Below are 20,872 nucleotides of genomic sequence, written 5' to 3'. Positions count from 1 at the left end.
CGCGCTGCTACTAATAATAATTGGGGTACTTGGTAAGCGCTCGCTGCGCGTCAGGCTCTGTGCTGAGCGCCGGGGTGGATCCGAGCGAATCGGGCCGGAGAGCGGTCCGAATCCCCGTTTTCCAGATGAGGGAACTGGGGCCCAGAGAAGTGAAGCGACTCGGCCAAGGGCACGCAGCAGGCAAGTGGCGGAGCCGGGGCGAGAGCCCGGGTCCTTCTGAATCCCAGGCCACGGGGTTCGAGGCAGAGGTTGGCCGGGGGTGCTGGTTGCGGGCAGGGAACGGGTCTCTTGATTGTTTTACGGTCCTTTCCCCAGTGCTTAGGACGGTTCTCTGCAAACAGTGAGCGCTCAGTAAATACCACTGACCGAATGACCCCAACTCCCAGGGAGGGCGTGGGGGCGAGGACGTGGCGTGGCCTAGTGGAAAGGCCACAGCCCTGGGCGGCAGGAGGATCTGGGTTCAGATTCCGGCTCTCCCTCTCTCCTGCTGGGGGATTCTGGGAAAGTTACTTAATAACGTTGGTATTTGCTAAGCGCTTACTATGTGCCGAGCGCTATTCTAAGCGCTGGGGGAGATACGGGGTCATCAGGTTATCCCACATGGGGCTCACGGTCTTCATCCCCATTTTCCAGAGGAGGTCCCTGAGACCCCGAGAAGTGAAGCCACGACCCCTGACTCCTAAGCCCGGGCTCTTTCCACGCCGCTTCACTTCCCTGGGCCTCGGTGACCTCAGTCGGAAAAAGGGGATTAAATTAGTCTTGGAACCCCTGGTGGGACAGGGACTGCGTTCAATCTGATTCTCTTCTATCTGCCCCTGTGCTTCGTACAGTGCTTGGCACACAGTAAGCACTTACCGAGTACCGTAAAAAGACAAACCTCCCCCCGACGGCTCCAACTGAGGTCAGTGATTCAGTCGAGGCATCTCATCCCCCCCCTCCCTTTGGCTCTCGTTCATTCCCGGCTCCGCCACTCTCCCGCCGGGTGACCTTGGGCGAGTCGCTTCACTTCTCCGGCCCTCAGTTCCCTCATCTGGAAAATGGGGATGGAGACAGCGTGGGACGGCGACCGACCCGATCAGCTGCGCTCTAGCGCTCAGTACGGGGCCTGGCACATAGTAAGCGCTTCACAAACAGCATTTTAAAAAAAAAAAAGTCGCCGTCTGGAAGGAGGGAGAGATCTGAGATATGTGGCAGGGAGTCACACCCACACATATCCCTCACCCCATCCCCCCACCCCACTTCTGGGGGGTTTTACTGTGAAATAAACGTTCTTAAACCAGACTCGGGTCTTCTCTGCCACCCTGTAATTTCTCGATTCATTCATTCAGCCGTATTTGTTGAGCGTTAAAAATAAACAATGGATCGCATTTATGGGAAGCGGCACGGCGCAGTGCATAAAACCCGGGCCTAGGAGTCGGAGGGTCATGGGTTCTAATCGCGGCTTTAATAATAATGTTGGTATCTGTTAAGCGCTTACTATGTTCTAAGCGCTGGGGGAGATACGAGGTGATCAGGTTGTCCCACGGGAGGCTCCCGGTTAATCCCCATTTGACAGATGAGGTCACTGAGGCCCAGAGAAGTGAAGCGACTCGCCCACAGTCACCCAGCTGACCCGCCCGCCTGCTATCCCTCCTCGACTCTGCCGACCTCCTCCTCCACCATACCGCGCCCACTCACCGACTCGGTCACACCCTCGATCTCGTCATCTCCTACCGCTGCACTATCTCCTCCTTCGCCGACTCTGAAATCCCTCTCTCTGACCATAACCTTCTCACCTGCCTCATCTCTCACACTCCCTCCTCCTGCAAATCTTCGCTACTGCCCCACAGAGACCTCCGCTCTCTCGATCCCATCCGTCTTTCCAAAAGCATCTCTCCTCACCTCGCCGCCCTGTCCTCGCTTCCCACTCTCGACGATCGGGTCTCCGCTCTCGACTCCACCCTCTCTACTCATCTCGACTCTCTCGCCCCCCTTTCCCTCCGCCGCTCTCGCTCCACTGACCCACGGCCCCGGATCACCTCCTCCGTCCGCCTCCTACGCTCCTATGCTCGAGCTGCCGAGCGCTGCTGGCGAAAGTCCAAGCACCGAGCCGACCTCACACACTTCAAATTTATCCTTTCCTGCCTTAACTCTGCCCTCTCCTCCGCCAGGCAAAGCTTCTTCTCCTCCCTCATCGACACCCATGCCCGTCACCCCCGCCGATTGTTCCGGACCTTTAACTCTCTCCTTAGGCCCCCTGTTCCTCCCCCTCCCCCATCTCTCACCCCCAATGATCTGGCCACCTATTTCCTCACGAAAATCAACACGATCAGGTCTGAGCTCCCCAGAGTCACCCCTCCGCCTCTCCCCTCCCCCCCCACCGACCCTCTCCCCTACTTTCCCATCCTTCCCTGCAGTATCCTCAGAGGAGATCTCCTCCCTCCTCGCAAGTGCCACACCCTCCACCTGCGCCTCGGACCCCATTCCCTCTCACCTTATTAAAACCGTCGCCCCTGCCCTCCTCCCTTCCTTAACTTCTATTTTTAACCACTCGATCTCCAATGGCTCCTTCCCCGCTGCCTTCACACATGCCCACGTCTCCCCCATCCTAAAAAAACCCGCTCTCGACCCCACTTCCCCCTCCAGTTATCACCCTATCTCCCTACTACCCTTCCTTTCCAAAATCCTAGAACGAGTCGTCTACGATCGCTGCTTAGAATTCCTTAACTCCCCTTCTCTCCTGGACCCCCTCCGATCTGGCTTCCGTCCCCTCCACTCTACCGAGACTGCTCTCTCTAAGGTCACCCGTGACCTCCTTCTTGCCAGATCCAATGGCTCCTACTCCATTCTGATCCTCCTTGACCTCTCTGCTGCCTTTGACACCGTCGACCAACCCCTCCTCCTCCATACCTCATCTCACCTCGGCTTCACGGACTCCGTCCTCTCCCGGTTCTCCTCTCACCTCTCTGGCCGGTCATTCTCGGTCTCCTTCGCCGGCGCCTCCTCCCCCTCCCATCCTTTAACTGTTGGAGTTCCTCAAGGGTCAGTTCTCGGCCCTCTTCTGTTCTCCATTTACACTCACTCCCTCGGTGAACTCATTCGCTCTCACGGCTTCGACTACCATCTCTACGCAGACGACCCTCGGATCTGCATCTCCGCCCCCGTCCTCTCCCCCTCCCTTCGGGCTCGCGTCTCCTCCCGCCTCCGGGACGTCTCCGCCCGGATGTCGGCCCGCCACCTGAAACCCGACGTGAGCGAGACCGAGCTCCTCGTCTTCCCTCCCGAACCCGGTCCTCTCCCGGACTTCTCTATCGCCGTGGACGGCACGACCGTCCTTCCCGTCTCTCGGGCCCGCGATCTCGGTGTCGTCCTCGACTCGTCCCTCTCGTTCGCCCCGCGCGTCCTATCCGTCACCGAGACCCGCCGGTCTCACCTCTACGATATCGCCGAGATCCGCCCTCTCCTCTCCACCCGGACGGCTACCTCACCGTTACGGGCTCTCGTCATATCCCGGCTAGACTACCGTGTCGGCCTCCTCTCCGACCTCCCTTCCTCCTCTCTCGCCCCGCTCCGGTCTATCCTTCACTCCCGCAGAGACGACCCGGGCCTGTCACTCCCCTTCTTAAACGACTCCGGTGGTCGCCCGTCGACCTCCGCTCCAAACAGAAACTCCTCGCTCTAGGCTTCGAGGCTCTCCGTCACCTCGCCCCTTCCTACCTCTCCTCCCTTCTCTCTCTCCGCCGCCCACCCCGCACGCTCCGCTCCTCCGCCGCCCGCCTCCTCGCCGTCCCCCGGTCTCGCCCGTCCCGCCGTCGACCCCCGGGCCGCGTCCTCCCGCGGTCCCGGGACGCCCTCCCTCCTCGCCTCCGCCGGACCGATTCTCTTCCCCTCTTCGAAACCCTACTTAAAACTCACCTTCTCCGAGAGGCCTTCCCGGACCGAGCTCCTCTTCTCCCTCTACTCCCTCTGCCACCCCCCCTTTACCTCTCCGTAGCTAAACCCTCTTTTCCCCCCTTTCCCTCTGCTCCTCCACCTCTCCCTTCCCATCCCCACGGCGCCGTACTCGTCCGCTCGACTGTAGATATTTCCATTACCCTATTTATTTTGTTAATGGAGAAGCATTTTGTTATTTTAATTTGTTTTGTTAATTTTGTTATTTGGAGAAGCAGCATGGCTCAGTGGAAAGAGCATGGGCTTTGGAGTCAGAGGTCATGAGTTCGAATCCCAGCTCTGCCACTTGTCAGCTGGGTGACTGTGGGCGAGTCACTTCACTTCTCTGTGCCTCAGTTCCCTCATCTGCAAAATGGGGATTAAGACTGTGAGCCCCACGTGGGACAACCTGATTCCCCTGTGTCTCCCCCAGCGCTTAGAACAGTGCTCTGCACATAGTAAGCGCTTAACAAATACCAACATTATTATTATTATTAATGAATTGTACATCGCCTCGATTCTATTTAGTCGCCATTGTTTTTACGAGACGTCCTCCCCCTCGACTCTATCTATCGCCATCGTTCTCGTCCGTCCGTCTCCCCCGATCGGACCGTGAGCCCGTCAGATGGCGGGGACCGTCTCTATCTGTTGCCGACTTGTTCATCCCGAGCGCTTAGTCCAGTGCTCTGCACATAGTAAGCGCTCAATAAATACTGTTGAATGAATGAATGAGAGGTGGCAGAGTCGGGATTCGAACCCACGACCTCTGACTCCCAAGCCCGGGCCCTTGCCCCTGTCAGCTGGGTGACCGTGGGCAAGTCACTTGACTTCCCTGGGCCTCAGTGACCTCATCTGTCAAATGGGGATGAACTGGGAGCCTCCCGTGGGACCACCTGATGACCCTGGACCCCCCCCCCCCCCGGCGCTTAGAACGGTGCTCCGCACCTAGGAAGCGCTTAACAAATACCAACGTTATTAAATTCCACAATTAGGCAGCGCTTAGCATGTGCGGGGCACTGGACTGAGCGCTGGGGCAAGTCCACTCCAGCAATAAAGGAGAAGCAGCGTGGCTCAGAGGAAAGAGCCCGGGCTTTGGAGTCAGGGCTCATGAGTTCGAATCCCGGCTCTGCCCCTTGTCGGCTGGGTGACTGTGGGCGAGTCACTTCACTTCTCCGGGCCTCGGTTCCCTCATCTGTCAAATGGGGATGAAGACCGTGAGCCCCACGTGGGACGACCCGATTCCCCTATGTCTACCCCAGCGCTTAGAACGGTGCTCGGCACATAGTAAGCGCTTAACAAATACCAACATTATTATTAATAAAGGCCGACATTCCCTGCCCACGGCGAGCTCACAGTCGACGCGGGGGCGAGAACCATGGCTGCTGTTCTTTATTTATCAAGGAAACGCCCCTCTTTCCATCCCGCCAGCCCGTCGTGGGCCGGGGAACGTGGCCGCTCTGTTTCAGCGTCCTCTCCCGAGCGCTCAGCGCCGCGCCGCGCCCGCAGGCCATCGACGGGCGGTCCGACTGCAATCCCCGCTATCGCGGCGCTGACGTCACCGGTCGGGCCCCGCCCCCGTTTCCGGGGGGAGGGGGCCCCGCCCCTCGCTTCCGGGGCTCGCCCCGCCCCCCCCCGCGCGCCCCCGGGCCCCGCGCGCGCGCCCGCCTCGCGCGCGCCCCCTCCCGCGCGGCCCCCCCCCTCCCTCCTCCCTCCCAGGCCCGCGCTCCGGCCGGCCCGGACCCCGGCCCGGATCGCCCCGCGCAGGACCGGACCGCCCCGCCCCGCCCCGCCCACCCGGAAAACCCGGAATCCCCGGAGCGGACTGCACCGGCCGACGCCGCCCCGGGCCCAGGACCGGCCCCGGCCCCGCCCCGGGACCGGCCCCCGCCCGGACCCCCCGTCCCGTCCCCCCCCCCCCGCCCCCGGGACCGGCCCCGGGCCCCGCCGTGCCCTCTCCCCGGCCGGGGTCATGGAGTCGCAGTGCGACTACTCCATGTACTTCCCGGCGGTGCCCCTGCCCCCGCGGGCCGAGCTGGCGGGGGACCCGGGCCGCTACCGGGCGCTGCCCCGCCGCAACCACCTCTACCTGGGCGAGACGGTGCGCTTCCTGCTGGTCCTCCGCTGCCGGGGGGCCGGCCGGCCCGGCCCGGGGGCCGCCGCCTGGCCCGACCTGGCCGCCGCCCTGGCCGCCCTGGCCTCGGTCAGCGCCGGGGACCGGGCCCCCGGGCCCGCCGCCCCCGGCCCCTCCGCCGACGCCGGCCCGGGGGACCCCGGCGGGAGCCTCTTCCGCGGCTGCAGCCCCCTCCTCACCCACGGGCCGGGCCCCGCGGCCGCCACGGCCCACCTGGTGAGACACCCCGCCCCGGGGCCTCGGGGGACGGGGACGCCCCTCCATCCCCCCGCCCCGGCCCTCCCCCCTCACCTCTGACCTCCTGCCACCAAGCCCTCGCCCCTCCGATGCCCCTCGCCCGCCATCCCTCCTCCTCCTCCTCCTCCTCCTCCTCCTCCTGTCCGCCTGGCGCTCGCCCTCCCCGGCCACCCCCTTCAAACCCATGCCCTCCTCCGGGAGGAGAATAAGGTTGGTATTTGTTAAGCGCTCGCTAGGCGCAGATGCCGGGTCATCGGGTTGGCCCCAGTGAGGCTCCCGGTCTTCATCCCCGTTTGACAGACGAGGGAGGCACGGAGAAGCCAAGTGACTCGCCCCCGGTCACCCAGCTGACGGGTGGCGAAGCGGGAATCCGAACCCGTGACCTCTGACTCCCAAGCCCGGCTCTTCCTAACAAGAAGCCTTCCCCGACTGCGCCCTCCTCTCCTCTTCTCCCGTCACCCCCGGCCCTCTCCCTCTATTCCTTTCCCCGCTCCCCGTCCCGCCCAACTCACGTCCGTCTCCCGTCGTTTATTTATTTCTCTTCACAGCCGTCTCCCCCCGCCCCCCACCCCGGTCCGAAAGCCGGGCCGAGGACGTGTCCGTTACCGTGCTCTCCCGAGTACTCGGTACGGCGCCCTGCTCGTAGTCGGCGCTCTTTAAATCCGGGCGGGCGACCGGAGAGGACGAGAGCGACCGGGGTCCTTGCGCGGCCCTTACCGCGTGCCGAGCCCCCCGCTCGCCGCGGGGATCGTCGGCTCGCGGTCCCTCTCCCCCCACGGGCCTCAGAGTCTAAGTCAGTGAGTGAGAACGGTTATTTAAATCCCCGTTTCACAGGGGAGGAAACTGAGAGGCCCAGAGAAGCCAAGTGACCTGCCCAGGGTCACCCGAGCAAGGCAAGTGGCGGAGCCGGGATTAGAACGCAGGTCCTCTGATCCCCGGGCCCGCGCTCCCTCCGCCAGGCCCGACCGGGGGGCGGGGGGGTGTGTGAGAGAGACGGGTGCGATGTCCCGCTGACCCGTCGCTGGCCTCTACCTCCCCCAGCTGCCCGTGGAGGAACCCATAGTGTCCACCGACGAGGTTATCTTCCCGCTGACCATCTCGTTGGACAAGCTGCCCCCCGGGACCCTCAAGGCCAAGGTCAGTAGACGGCAGAGCCGCCCCTCGCCCCGACTCGACGGACCCCCCCCCCCCCCCCGCCCCCGGCGCCCGGGTGGGATCGGCCTTCTTTCCTCGTCTCCGGACCCCTCCGACCCCTTCCCTCCGTCTCTCCCGCGGGACGCGGTGGGCCTGTGGAGCGGCCGGATGGGGGGAGTGGGAGCGGGGCGTCCGGCTGACCCGGGGGGGGGGGGGGATCCGCCCCGCAGATCGTGGTGACGGTGTGGAGGCGGGAGGCGGAGACGCCGGAGGTTAGAGATCACGGTTACCTGAGGCTGCTGCAGACCCGCGCTCCGGGGCAGACCTTCCGTGAGGAGCAGAGCGCCTTCAAGGCCCAAGGTGTCGGGGGGGGCTGGGGGGCGGGAGGGCGGTGAGCTCCCGTGGGGGGCAGGAGGCCTGGGGGAGCTGAGCTGTGTAGAGATAATTAAATTAATTGCCGACGGTTTTCGTTAAGCGCTTACTATGTGCCGAGCGCCGTTCTGAGCGCTGGGGTAGATACGGGGTCATCGGATCGTCCCGCTTGGGGCTGCTCATAGTCTTCATCCCCGTTTTACAGATGGGGTGATAATAACGTTGGTATTTGACAGCGCTTACTACGTGCCAAGCACCGTTCAAAGCGCTGGGGGGGGATCCAAGGTCACCGGGTCGTCCCACGTGGGGCTCCCAGGCTTCATCCCCGTCTTACAGACGAGGGAACTGAGGCCCAGAGCAGTGACTTGCCCAAAGTCACCCAGCTGACAGAGCCCGGATCGGAACCCACGACTTCCGACTCCCAAGCCCGGGCTCTTTCCGCCGAGCCAGGGGGCTTGGGGAAACTGAGGTCAGAGCCGAGGGCCTGGGAGAGTTGAACCACGGGGAGGAAGAGAGACAGCGTGGCTCAGTGGCAAGAGCCCGGGTTTGGGAGTCAGAGGACGTGGGTTCTAATCCCGGCTCCGCCCCTCGGCTGCTGTGTGCCCTCGGGCGAGCCACTTAACTTCTCTGGGCCTCGGTGACCTCATCTGTCAAACGAGGATGAGGACCGTGAGCCCCACGTGGGACGACCCGATGACCTCGTCTCCGCCCCGGCGCTTAGAACGGTGCTTGGCGCAGAGTGAGCGCTTGCCGACACCGTCAGTGTTGTTATCATTAATAAGAGGGGACGGAGTTAAAGGGTTGGGGACGGTCCGGGCAGGAGGTCAGAGGCTGGGGCATCCAGGGAGGGGTGGGAAGGAACCGGACAGTGCCGAGCAGCGCTTACTGCGTGCAGAGCACTGTTCTGGTGCCAGGGAGAGCGCGCTAGGGTCACGGGACGGGACCCCTGCCCTCAAGGAGCTTCCAGGCCTAGCGGGGAACCTCTCCTCGGCCTGACCCCTGTCCTTCCTCCCCTCAGTGAGCACGCTTCTCACCCTCCTCCCCCCGCCGGGACTGAAGTGTCGCCAGATCAACGTGGCCGGGAAACACCTCACCGTGCTGAAGGGTGAGGGCCCGGACGCCTGGGTCCCCGCCGGGGGGGGGGGGTGGGGGGACGGGACCCCCGGGGCCTTGACGCGGCCGTCTCCCCGCCGCAGTGCTCAACGGCTCCTCCCAGGAGGAGATCTCCGTCTGGGACGTCCGAATCCTCCCCAACTTCAACGCCAGCTACCTGCCCGTCATGCCCGACGGCTCCGTGCTGCTTGTGGACAACGTGTGGTGAGGGGCCGCGGGTCCCCGGGAGACCCTCCCGCCCCGTCCCGCCCCGCCCCAGAAAGGAGAGCGGGAAGCCCAACTCCCTCAGACCTTGAGCCCCCGCCGGGGGACGGGGACCGCGGCCCATCCGCGTATGCGATTTCTCCACCCCAACGCTCAGTACGGTTCTCGGCATGTGATTATACAGCGGTCGTCGGGGCTTCTGCCTCACGGTTAAGAGAGATGGAGGTTGTGGCGACCAAGACGGCTCAGAGGGCTGGACCCCTTATTTTTTAAAGTACTTACAACGTGCCAAGCACCATACTATGCGAAGGGGTAGATTTAGGCTAATCGGGGCACCACCCCTGTCTTAATCCCCATTTTACAGCGTAAACTGAGGTACAGAGAAGTGACTCGTCCAAGGTCACCCGGCGGATTAGTGGCAGAGCTGATACCGGGACTCGCGTCCTTCCGCCGCGCGGGCTGTATTCACTGGGCCCCGCTGCTTCCCACGCCGTGGTGGCTTCTCTCCCACAGTCGGCAGCCCGGAGAGGGGAGCGGGTTGGGGAGGGTGGGTGGTCTCTGGGGTCAGGACATCTCCGGGTTGGGGGTTGCCGGTTGGGAGGCTCCCTCAGCTTCGGGGGTCCCCTCTCGCTCTCCAGCCACCAGTCTGGCGAGGTCTCCATGGGCTCCTTCTGCCGCCTCCCCGGAGCGTCCGGCTGCCTGCCCTGCCCGCTGAGTGCCCTGGAGGAGCACAACTTTCTGTTCCAGCTGCGAGGGGGCGAGCAGCCGCCCCCGGGGGGCAAGGAGGTGAGGCCGAAGCTCTGGGGTCCGGGGGCGGGTGGGCCACGTCACTGCCCCTCCATCTCGTCCATCTGCCCACCGACCCCTCGCCCGCATCGCGCCTCTGGCCTGGACGCCCTCCCTCCTCCCATCCGACAGACGGTGTCTCTCCCCGGCTTCCAGGCCTTACTGAAAGCCCGCCTCCTCCCAGAAGCCTTCCCTGACAAACCCCCCCCCCCCTTTCCTCTTCTCCCACTCCCTTCCGCGTCGCCCCGACTCGCTCCCTCTGTTCTTCCCCCACCCCCTCGGCCCCGCAGCGCTTTACGTCCGTGTCTGTCATTTATTTCTCCTAACGTCTGTCTCCCCGCCGTCGAGACCGGAAGCCCGCTGCGGGCAGGGAATGTGTTTATTGCCGTGTTGTCCTCTCCCAAGCGCTTAGTACCGTGCTCTGCACACAGTAAACGCTCAATAAATACAATGGGATGAATGAATGGACCCCCCCCCCCACCCCTCAATCCCTCAGTGATTTTTACTGAGCCCTTCCTGGGTGTTCAGAGCACTGTAGTAAGCGCTCGGGCGGGCGCAGAGGAGTGAGTCGACCCGTCCTTTCCCCAGGGCCTGGAGGTTCCCCTCGTGGCTGTCGTCCAGTGGTCGACCCCGAAGCTGCCGTTCACGCACAGTATCTACACCCACTACCGGTGAGAGACCATCCCCCCGTCCCTCCCTCGAAACCCCCTCTCCTTGTCCCCAGACCCTGGGCGTCAAAAGGATCTGGGTTCTAATCCCGTCTCTGCCGTGGGACCTCGGACAAGTCGCTTCACTTCTCTGGGCCTCGGTTCCCTCATCTGCAAAATGGGGATGAGAATGGGAGCCCCACGTGGGACAGGGACCGCGTCCAACCTGAGTAGCTTGGATCTACCCCAACGCTTAGGACGGTGCTCGACACGGAGGAAGCGCTTAAGAAATACCGCCGTCGTCGGCCACGTCCGGCCCCCTCTCGCCCCGCGGCTGGGGGGTGGTCATCCTCTCAGAGGAGGAGGCGGAGGCCCCGGGGCTCACGTCCGTCCCCCTCCCCGCCGTGTCCGGCCTCCCTCCCCGGGGCGAGGGAGGGTCTCCTCTGCCCGCAGCCTCCCCAGCATCCGGCTGGACCGTCCCTGCTTCGTGATGACAGCCGCCTGCGAGTCCCCCGTGCGAGCCCACGAGCGCTTCACCGTCACCTACACCCTCATCAACAACCTGCATGACTTCCTGGCCGTGCGGCTCGTCTGGACGCCGGAGCACGCCCAGGCCGGTGCGGCCCGTCCGGGCGGGGGCGAGGGGACGGGTCGGGGGCGGACTGGGAGGCGGGCGGCGGCTCGGCGGCTCGAGCCCGGGCGTCAGAAGGACCCGGGTTCCGATCCCTTCTCCGAAACGGCGGGCAGATCACTTCTCCGGGCCTCGGTCCCTTGGGCTGGAAAACGGGGATCTACCCCGGTGCTTAGAACGGCGCCCGGGCCCCAGGAGGCGCTTCACGGGTACCGTCGTTACCACCGTCACTCAGGGAAGCAGCTGTCGGAGGAGGAGCGCCGCTCCATGCAGGCCGCGCTGGACGCCATCGTCTGCCACACGCCCCTCAACAACCTCGGCTTCTCCCGCAAGGGCAGCGCCCTGACCTTCCGCGTCGGCTTCCAGGCCCTCCGCGCCGGGCTCTTTGAGGTCGGTGGTGGGCGGGGGGACCGGACCGAGCCCGCGGCCTGGCGTGGGGCGGGCAAGGTGCCCGGGAGGCCGAGGGAAGGGGGTGCTCTCCGCCCCACGGCGGGCGGGGAGGGGAAGGGGGGCGATGGCCGCCGACCCCGCCGTCCCTCCGCAGCTGAGCCAGCACATGAAGCTGAAGCTGCAGTTCACGGCCAGCGTGTCCCACCCGCCCCCCGAGGCCCGGCCGCTGTCCCGCAAGAGCAGCCCCAGCAGCCCCGCCGTCAGAGACCTGGTGGAGCGACACCAGGCCAGCCTGGGCCGCTCCCAATCCTTCTCCCACCAGCAGCCCTCCCGCAGCCATCTCATGAGGTAACCGAGATCGTAGTGACGCTGTCTGTTAAGCGCTTACTATGGGCCGAGCACCGTACAACCCGCGACGGGGGGGACGGGGGGGGGGATGCAAGTTAATCACGTTGTCTCACGGGGGTGGCCCCCGGCCGTCGTCTCCATTTTACAGATGAGGAGCCGGGACTGGAACCCAGGTTCTTCTGAATCCCGGACCCTTCATTCGATCGGATTTATCGAGCGCTTGCCGTGTGCAGAGCACTGTACTAAGCGCTAAGTACAAATCAGAACCTTGCTGGAGCCACTAGGCCACGCTGCTTCTCTGTACTTATGTATCCCGGCACTTATGTCCATATCTATAATTCTATTATAGTTAATTATAATTGACTATAATATATTATAGTTATATTAAATTATATTTAACTATACTATATTATATTTAATATAGTTAATTATGATTAACTATAATATATTTAATATATTGTATTATACATGGTATATTATATTTATAACTGTAATTAACTATATTAACTATACAATTAACTGTAATTAGTTAATTATATATAGTTAATTATAGAATAATTCTATTCGTGTCTGTCTCCCTCTCAAGACTGTAAGGACGCTGTGGGCAGGGAACGTGTCTGCTTATTATTCTCTTGGACTCTCCCGAGTGCTTAATCCGGGGCTCTGCGTTTACGGAGCGCTCAATAAATACCGGATCGATAGGAGGAAAGGAGGCTGTAAGCTCTTTGTGGGCAGGGAATGTGTCCGTTGAACTGTTGTATTTTCAATCGATCAACCGATGGCATTTATTGAGCGGTTACTCTGCCCAAAGCACTGTACGATGCGCTTGGGAGAGCACGACGCAGCAGAAACGTTCCCTGCCCGCAACGAGTTTAGAGAAGCAGCGTGGTTTAGTGGAAAGAGCCCGGGCTTGGGAGTCAGAGGTCGTGGGTTCTAATCCCGCCGCCGTCAGCTACGTGACTTCGGGCCCGTCCCTTCACTTCTCTGGGCCTCGGTTCCCTCATCTGTCAAATGGGGATGAAGCCCGGGAGCCCCACGTGGGACAACCTGATGACCTTGTATCTACCCCAGCGCTTAGAACGGTGCTCGGCACATAGTAAGCGCTTAAAGACCATCCTTATTATTATTAGACGGGGAGACAGACTAAGCTAAAACATATATTATACTGATATTGTCCTCTCCCAAGTGCTCAGTACAGTAAGCGCTCAATAAATACGATGGACTGACGGGGCGGGGGGTTTCCCTCACTCTTTCTGCATCCGCATCCCCCCCTCCCAGGTCGGGCAGCGTGATGGAGCGCCGGGCCATCACCCCCCCCGTGGCCTCCCCCGTGGGCCGCCCGCTCTACCTGCCCCCGGACAAGGCCGTCCTGTCGCTGGACAAGATCGCCAAGCGCGAGTGCAAGGTCCTGGTCGTGGAGCCCGTCAAGTAGACGCCCCCCGCGCCCCCCAATAACCACCCCCGGTGCCCCCCCCCCACCAACCGCTGCTGGGCTCCCCCCCCCCCCCCGAATTCTGCAGCGGGTGGGGGTGCCGCCTGTCTGTGTCTGCTGAGCGGGGGGCCGCCAAGGAACCTCGCCAACAGTATTTTCCTTGGCGTCTGCCCCGTCCCCCCCAGGGAGGGCTGGCTCCCCCCATCCCCGAGGTGACGGGGTGGGGCGCAGGGCCCCCCACTTCCCGTCATCTCCCCCGCCCCCATTCCCAGGGAATTCTTGGTTTGTCCCCCGGTCCGGTTTACAGACCCTTAACGGTTCTCATCCTCAGTGGGTTCTGCTCCTCTCCCCCGGCCCACACCCCGGCGGGGTGGCGTTGAGCAGGCCCTGGCAGCTTTCTCCATACTGTCGTGTGTCCCCGTCCCCACCCCCATCCCTCTCCCCACTCCGGGGGTCAAGGCCAGTGGGAAAGGAGGGAAAACGGGGGGCGGCAAGAGGGGAGGCTCTCCTTCGCCCTGGGGGCTGGAGGACCCGCCTCAGTTTCTCCCCGTCCCCCCTCAGTGATTGGGGCGCCCCACCCCCATCCCCTGGTGTTTACCTCGCGTCCCGTTCCCGAAGCACTTTAATTTGAGGTTTCCGTCGTCCGTCCCGTCCGCGTGCGTAACTTATTCTCGTCTCCTCCCCCTCTTGCCGCCGCTACCAGCCGCCTTCGAGCCGATTAAAGACTATCAGAGCCCAGCCGGGGCAGCGAGAACGGCAGCCGGTGTCCGTGTCTCTGTCTGGGGTGCCTCGCCTCCCCCTACTCCCCCCCCCCCGCCCCCCCCCCCCCCCCCACCCGTCCAAGAAGCGGGCCGCGCCGGCTCGGGGACCTCACGCCAGGCGTTTATTTTCCGGGACCAGGGAAAAGGAGACTTCGGCTTCTCTTCCTCCGCTCCCTTCGAAGAGAAATCCGGCCCCTGAGAATCGGGGGGAGGGCGCGGGGGGCCGGTTCAGGCGATAGGGTCACGGCCATGGTTCTGCCTCTTCACCACGAAGACCTTCTGGCCAGAGACGGTCACCAGAAATGTGTGCTCCCCAAATACAACTGGGAATGAAAGAGAGACACGGACGGAGTCAGGAATTGACAGAGATTTGGGGGTGGGGGCGGGACGGGGCCCAACCTCCTCGAAACGCTGAGGGGAGAATCCCAGGTCACTCGGCGGACTCCCAAAGGGGCACTGGCCACCGGCCCTGCGAAGCAGCATGGCTCAGTGGCTAGAGCCCGGGCCTGGGAGTCGAAAGGACCTGGGTTCTAATCCCCGCTCCGCCACACGTCTGCCGTGTCACCCTGGGCAAGTCACTTCGCTCTTCTGGGCCTCAGTTCCCTCAGCGGGAGATTAAGACTGTGAGCCCCGTGTTGGGCAGGGACTGTGTCCAACCTAACTGGTATCTACCCCAGCGGTTAGAGTAGTGCTCGACAAGTACCATTATTATTTATTATTATAATATTTTACTTACACAAATATGAATTCATTCTATTATATATTTATTAATGACATCCTCCTAATGCCAAGGGGAGGGGGGGAGTCTTAGGTCACTCAGCGGACTTCCAAAGCGAAACTGGCTCCCAACCTAGACTGTGAGCTCACTGCGGGCAGGGAATGTCACTGTTTATTGTTGTAATAATCATAACGTTGGTATTTGTTAAGCGGTTCCCGTGCGCCGGGCACCGTCCTAAGCGCTGGGGGAGATACGGGGTAATCGGGTTGTCCCACATGAGGCTCACAGTCTTAATCCCCATTTTACGGATGAGGGAACTGAGGCACAGAGAAGTGAAGTGACTTGCCCACAGCTGTCAAATGGCAGAACCGGGATTCGAACCCATGACCTCTGACTCCCAAGCCCGGGCCCTTTCCACTGAGCCACGCTGCTTCCCAAGGGCTTGCACTTTCCCAAGCGCTTAGGACAGCGCTCTGCACCCAGTAAGCGCTCAGTAAATGGGACTGAGTGAATGAACCTCCTCCTAACGCTGAGGGGGGAAATCATCGGTCGCGCACCAGCCTCCCCGGGGGGGGTCCCGGCTTCCCGACCTCCCGAGGGGAGAACCACGGGACTCACCGGACAGACGTTTGAAGGGCACGTCCGGGGCGCGCTGCATCCGGAAGCCGCAGGCGGTGCCCACCAGTTCCGAGATGGCGCCGGCCGTCTGTTCGTCGTTCTCCAGGTCGCCGGACGACTGGGTGTGGGGGGAAGCGCCAGTCAAAGGCACGCCAGGCGGAGAAAGTTCAGGGCCCGGGCCGGACGGGGTGATGATAACACTTGCGGTATTTGGTAAGCGCTCACTATGGGCCAAGCACTGTTCTAAGCTCTGGGTAGATACGAGGTCATGAGGTGGGCCCGCGTGGGGCTCACGGTCTTCATCCCCGTTTTCCAGATGAGGTCGCTGAGGCCCAGAGAAGTGAAGTGACTGGCCCAAAGTCACACAGCTGATAAGTGGCAGAGCCGGGATTCGAACCCACGACCTCGGACGCCCCAGCCCGGGCTGTTTCCACTAACAGGGATTGAATCCCCATTTTAGAGATGAGGGAACCGAGGTCCAGAGAAGCGATGGGACTTGCCCAAGGTCACACAGCGGGCAAGGGGAGGGATCCGGGATTAGAACCCAGGTCCTCCGACTCCAAGGCCCGGGTTCCTTCCACTAGGCTACGCTGCTCGCTCCGAACTGTGTCTCCTCCGGACAGACGTTAGTCGAAATAAAGCATTTATGACATAACTGATAGACGATCACGAATAACTGCGGTATTTGTTAAGCGCTTACTATGTGCCCATCACTGTTCTAAGCGCTGGGGTGGACGGAGGCAAATTGGGATGGACGCAATTCCCTGTCCCAAAGGGACGCACGGTCTCAACCCCCCATTTTACAGATAATTGAGGGCCAGCAAAGTGACTTGGCCAAGGTCACACAGCAGACAAGTGGCGGGGTCAGGATTGGGCAGGGATGGTCTCTATCTGTTGCCGAACTGTATATTTCAAGCGCTTAGTCCAGTGCTCTGCACACAGTAAGCGCTCAGTAAATACTATTGAATGAATGAATTGGAACCCATGACCTTCTGACTCCCAAGCTAGTGCTCTAGCCACAAGGCCACGCTGTCTCTCGTGCACATAAATGCTGCGGGGGCGAGGACCAAGACTCACCGCCAAGACGGCTCCCTCGCTCAGCACCAGGTAGCCCAGCTGGTCCGGAATCCGCTCCAGGCCCTGGGTCAAAGCCGAAGTCTGTAGAGGGAGAAGACGGGGGTTGTTTTTTGTTCATGGTACTTGTCAACCGCTTACTATGTGCCAGACACCGTGAATAATAATAAGGTTGGTATTTGTTAAGCGCTTACTAGGTGCAGAGCGCCGTTCTAAGCGCTGGGGGAGATGCAGGGTCATCAGGTGGTCCCACGTGAGGCTCACAGTTAATCCTCATTTTCCAGATGAGGCTGAGGCCCAGAGAAGTGAAGCGACTTGCCCGCAGTCACCCAGCTGGCAAGTGGCAGGGGCGGGATTCGAACCCATGACCTCGGACTCCCAAGCCCGGGCTCTTTCCACTGAGCCACGCCGCTGAGCGCCCGGGGGGGATACAAGGGTCATCAGGTTGTCCCACACGAGGCTCGCGGTCTGAATCCCCATTTTACAGATGAGGGAACTGAGGCACGGAGAAGTGACTTGCCCAAGGACACACGGCAGACAAGTGGCGGAGGTGGGACTAGAACCCAGGCCCTCCTGGTTCAGCCTCACTCCCAAGCGGTTGTCCCCACCCACCAAAACACCCAGCCATCGATCACTCCCTCAGCCCCACTTTCTCATCAACCCAAGAAAGCAGGGAACGTGTCCGTTTACTGCTGCACGGTCCCCTCCCAAGCGCTGAGCACAGTGCTCTGCACACAGTAAGCGCTCAGTAAAGAGGATCGAATGACGGAATGGACCCCTAGATCCCTATCCGCCACCCCCATCTCATCCCAGCTCCTCCACTTGTCTGCTGCACTTCACTGGGCCTCAGTTTCCTCACCTGTCAAATAATAATAGTGTTGGTATTTGTTAAGCACTTACTAGGTGTAGAGCACTGTTCTAAGCGCTGGGGGATAATGTCGGTATTTGTTAAGCGCTTACTATGTGCCCGAGCACCGTTCTAAGCGCTGGGGGAGATACAGGGCCATCAGGTTGGCCCACGTGGGGCTCAGTCTTCATCCCCATTTTACAGAGGAGATAACTGAGGCCCAGTGAAATGACTTGCCCACAGTGACCCAGCTGACAAGTGGAGGTGGCGGGATTTGAACCCATGACCTCTGACTCCCAAGCCCGGGCTCTTGCCACTGAGCCACGCTGGGGGGTGAAGACTGTGAGTCTCATGAGGGACAAGGACTGTGACCAGCGTTTAGAGCAGTGTCTGACACATAGTTAGCGCTTAACAAATACCATCATCACTATTATTATTATAATGAGACCCAATTACACCTTCCCAGGTGCCCTTTGACCCCCACCATCCCACCCGCAAGGACTCCTGGGAGCCCTCCAAGCCCCCCCCAAACCCTCCCCATCCTGAACCCCAATGGGGGTGGGGGGGGGGAAGGGGCTCGTTCCTGCACATGCGCAAACTCTCACCATCTCGGCCCCGTCGGTGGAGGCTGGACAAGGGGGTGGGGGGAGGGGGAGGCTGAAGAAAGTCGGGTGACTTCCGGCTCCGCGCCCGGATCACGTGCCGGGGGCGGGAGGGCGGGACAACGCCGAAGACCGCTTCCCATTGGTCCGTCGACGCCCAGGCCTCCGAGGACTGCGCTCTGATTGGTTTGAGTGGATGTCACTCAAAAAACCCGGGATGGGGCGGGGACGAGACCCGCCCTCGCCGCGCGCTGATTGGCTCCTCGCTCCTCCCGCCCTGCCATTGGCTGGTTCGGAAGATGGGCGGGGCGAGCCCTCCTACCGGCCGAGCGTCTGGGACGTCAATCAATCAATCAGTTGTATTGATTATTATTATTATCATTACCACCGATCGTAATGTAATATTATATTACATTATAATATTATTGTGTTATTAATAATAATAATGATGGTTATTTGTTAAGCGCTTACTATGTGCAAAGCACTGTTCTAAGCGCTGGAGCACTAATTTATTGACCGCTCCCGAGGGGTTCAGTGGAAAGAGCCCGGGCTTGGGAGTCACAGGTCATGAGTTCGAATTCCGGCTCTGCCACTTGGCAGCTGGGTGACTGGGGGCGAGTCACTTCACTGTGTCTCACTTTCCTCATCTGTCAAATGAGGATTAACTGTGAGCCTCACGTGGGACAACCTGATTCCCCTGTATCTCCCCCAGCGCTTAGAACAGTGCTCTGCACATCGTAAGCGCTTAACAAATACCAACATCATTATTATTATTACCGTGCCCGCCACTGAATTAGTGCTTAACAGGCTCCTTGTGGGGAGGAATTGTGTCCTCTTATTGTCGTGTTGTACTCTCCCAAGCGTTTACTACAGTGCTCTGCACACAATAAATACCTTGATTCTATTTAGTTGCCATTGTTTTTACGAGGTGTTCTTCCCCCGACTCTATTTATTGCCATTGTTCTTGTCTGTCCGTCTCCCCCGATTAGACTGTAAGCCCGTCAAACGGCAGGGACTGTCTCTGTTGCCGACTTGTTCATCCCAAGCGCTTAGTACAGTGCTCTGCACATAGTAAGCGCTCAATAATACTATTGAATGAATGAATGAATGAATAAATCATTCTTGCCACCTAATTATTATCGGAAGCCCAGGGGAAATAGGGGTTAGCCGGGCCTCTAGGAAGCACCTCGCCTCGCCCAGTGCCCCAATTTCCCCCCCTTTCCCTCTCCTCCTCCCCTCCCATCCCATCCCCTCAGCACTGTACTCATCCCCTCAACTGTATATATCTTCATTACCCTATTTATTTTGCTAATGAGATGTACATCACCTTGATTCTATTTATCTGCTATTGTTTTAATAAGATGTTCTTCCCCTCGATTCTATTTATTGCCATTGTTCTCGTCTCTCCGTCTCCCCCGATTAGACCGTAAGCCCGGCAAAGGGCAGGGCCTGTCTCTGTTCCCGATTTGCCCATTCCAAGCGCTTAGTCCAGTGCTCTGCACATAGTAAGCGTTCAATAAATACTATTGAATGAATATTGAATGAATGAGGTGGGGGGAAGGCAGCCCACCTGAGAAGTGGGTGGTACCAGGGAGTCTTTGGGGGGATGCTGTCTCTTCACAGGCCGCTCTGGCCCTCAGCCACGTGCCCTCCCCGACCCTTTATTTAACCCAGTGCTCGTAAACCCTAAGAGGACGTTTCCGCATGGGTGCATTTCATTCATTCAATAGTATTTATCGAGCCGCTTACTATGTGCAGAGCACTGTACTAAGCGCTTGGAATGGACAATCTGGCAACAGATAGAGACCATCCCAGCCCAATGACGGGCTCACAATAGAAAACTCCTTCCCCTCTCCCTTCCCCTCCCCTCAGCACTGTGCTCATTTGCTCATTTTTATATTTTTTATTACCCTATTTATTTTGTTAATGGCTGTCCATTTGTGGGCAAGTCACTTCACTCCTCTGTGCCTCAATTACCTCATCTGGAAAATGGGGATTAACTGGGAGCCTCACGTGGGACAACCTGATTACCCTGAATCTCCCCCAGCGCTTAGAACAGTGCTCTGCACATTAACAAATACCAACATTATTATTATTATTATTATTGTCTGTCTTCCCCAGTTAGACTGTAAGCCCGTCAATGGGCAGGGATTGTCTCTGGCCGAAATGTCCATTCCAAGCGCTTAGTTCAGTGCTCTGCACATAGTCAGCGCTCAATAAATACTATTGAATGAATGAATAAGCAATCAATAAATCCGAATGGATGAATGAATGAATGAATGAATGAATGAACGAATGAATGAACGCTGCCGCCGCTTGGCCACGCCCCCACGCTTACGTACCCTCCTCCCCGAGAACGTGCCCCGCCCCCAACGTATGACCACGCCCTATCGTACGTGCCACGCCCACTCACGTTTACGTGCCCCGCCCCCTCGCGTACGTGCCCCGCCCCTCCCCCGATGTCGCCCCTCCCTCCTCCCACCTTGGTCCCGCCCTTCCCTTCATTCACTCATTCACTCATTCATTCATTCATTCATTCATTCATAGTATTTATTGAGCACTTACTATGTGCAGAGCACTGTACTAAGCGCTTGGAATGGACAAATCAGAGCAGCAGCGCGGCTCAGTGGCCAGAGCCCGGGCTTGGGAGTCAGAGGTCATGGGTTCTAATCCCTGCTCCGCCACTTGTCAGCTGGGTGACTTTGGGCAAGTCACCTCTCTGTGCCTCAGTTCCCTCATCTGTAAAATGGGGATTAAGACTGTGAGCCCCACGGGGGCCAACCTGATCACCTCGTATTCCCCCCAGCGCTTAGAACAGCGCTTCGCCCATAGTAAGCGCTTAACAAATGCCAACATTATTGTTGCTATTTATTGCCATTGTTCTTGTCCGTCTCCCCCGATTAGACTGTAAGCCCGTC

The 20,872-nt window shown here is 60.1% G+C and overlaps 2 protein-coding genes across 2 annotated transcripts; one reads left to right on the top strand and one right to left on the bottom strand.

Annotated features, from left to right (window-relative positions):
- Positions 1-5,844: 5,844 nt before the first annotated feature.
- Positions 5,845-13,369, top strand: TRAPPC14 (trafficking protein particle complex subunit 14). The gene is made up of 11 exons (XM_029055048.2): positions 5,845-6,256; positions 7,319-7,414; positions 7,642-7,771; positions 8,802-8,888; positions 8,980-9,100; positions 9,739-9,886; positions 10,475-10,557; positions 10,987-11,150; positions 11,400-11,554; positions 11,709-11,902; positions 13,181-13,369. Exons 1-11 carry the CDS (start codon positions 5,879-5,881, stop codon positions 13,332-13,334), a joined length of 1,710 nt encoding a protein of 569 aa, XP_028910881.1. The 5' UTR covers positions 5,845-5,878; the 3' UTR covers positions 13,335-13,369.
- An 826-nt stretch (positions 13,370-14,195) lies between these two features.
- On the bottom strand, positions 14,196-18,043 carry LAMTOR4 (late endosomal/lysosomal adaptor, MAPK and MTOR activator 4). Its single transcript, XM_001513739.5, has 4 exons — positions 17,958-18,043; positions 16,509-16,589; positions 15,432-15,549; positions 14,196-14,418 (listed from the first exon to the last, which is right to left on the bottom strand). Exons 1-4 carry the CDS (start codon positions 17,958-17,960, stop codon positions 14,324-14,326), a joined length of 297 nt encoding a protein of 98 aa, XP_001513789.2. The 5' UTR covers positions 17,961-18,043; the 3' UTR covers positions 14,196-14,323.
- Between the last annotated feature and the right edge of the window lie 2,829 nt (positions 18,044-20,872).

This window comes from Ornithorhynchus anatinus, chromosome X5 (genome assembly GCF_004115215.2).
Source record: "Ornithorhynchus anatinus isolate Pmale09 chromosome X5, mOrnAna1.pri.v4, whole genome shotgun sequence".
NCBI classification, from domain to species: domain Eukaryota; kingdom Metazoa; phylum Chordata; class Mammalia; order Monotremata; family Ornithorhynchidae; genus Ornithorhynchus; species Ornithorhynchus anatinus.
The sequence above is the reverse complement of the archived record's forward strand: the minus strand, read 5'-3'. Positions and strand labels throughout refer to the sequence as shown.

Coding starts and splice junctions, on each gene's coding strand:
- TRAPPC14 (XM_029055048.2), top strand. CDS start 5,879: ATGGAGTCGCAGTGCGACTACTCCATGTACTTCCCGGCGGTGCCCCTG. Junction 7,415..7,641: donor CCGGGACCCTCAAGGCCAAG/GTCAGTAGACGG, acceptor TCCGCCCCGCAG/ATCGTGGTGACGGTGTGGAG. Junction 9,101..9,738: donor CTGCTTGTGGACAACGTGTG/GTGAGGGGCCGC, acceptor CTCGCTCTCCAG/CCACCAGTCTGGCGAGGTCT.
- LAMTOR4 (XM_001513739.5), bottom strand. Junction 15,550..16,508: donor GCGAGGGAGCCGTCTTGGCG/GTGAGTCTTGGT, acceptor CCCCACACCCAG/TCGTCCGGCGACCTGGAGAA. Junction 14,419..15,431: donor GCCCTTCAAACGTCTGTCCG/GTGAGTCCCGTG, acceptor TTTCATTCCCAG/TTGTATTTGGGGAGCACACA.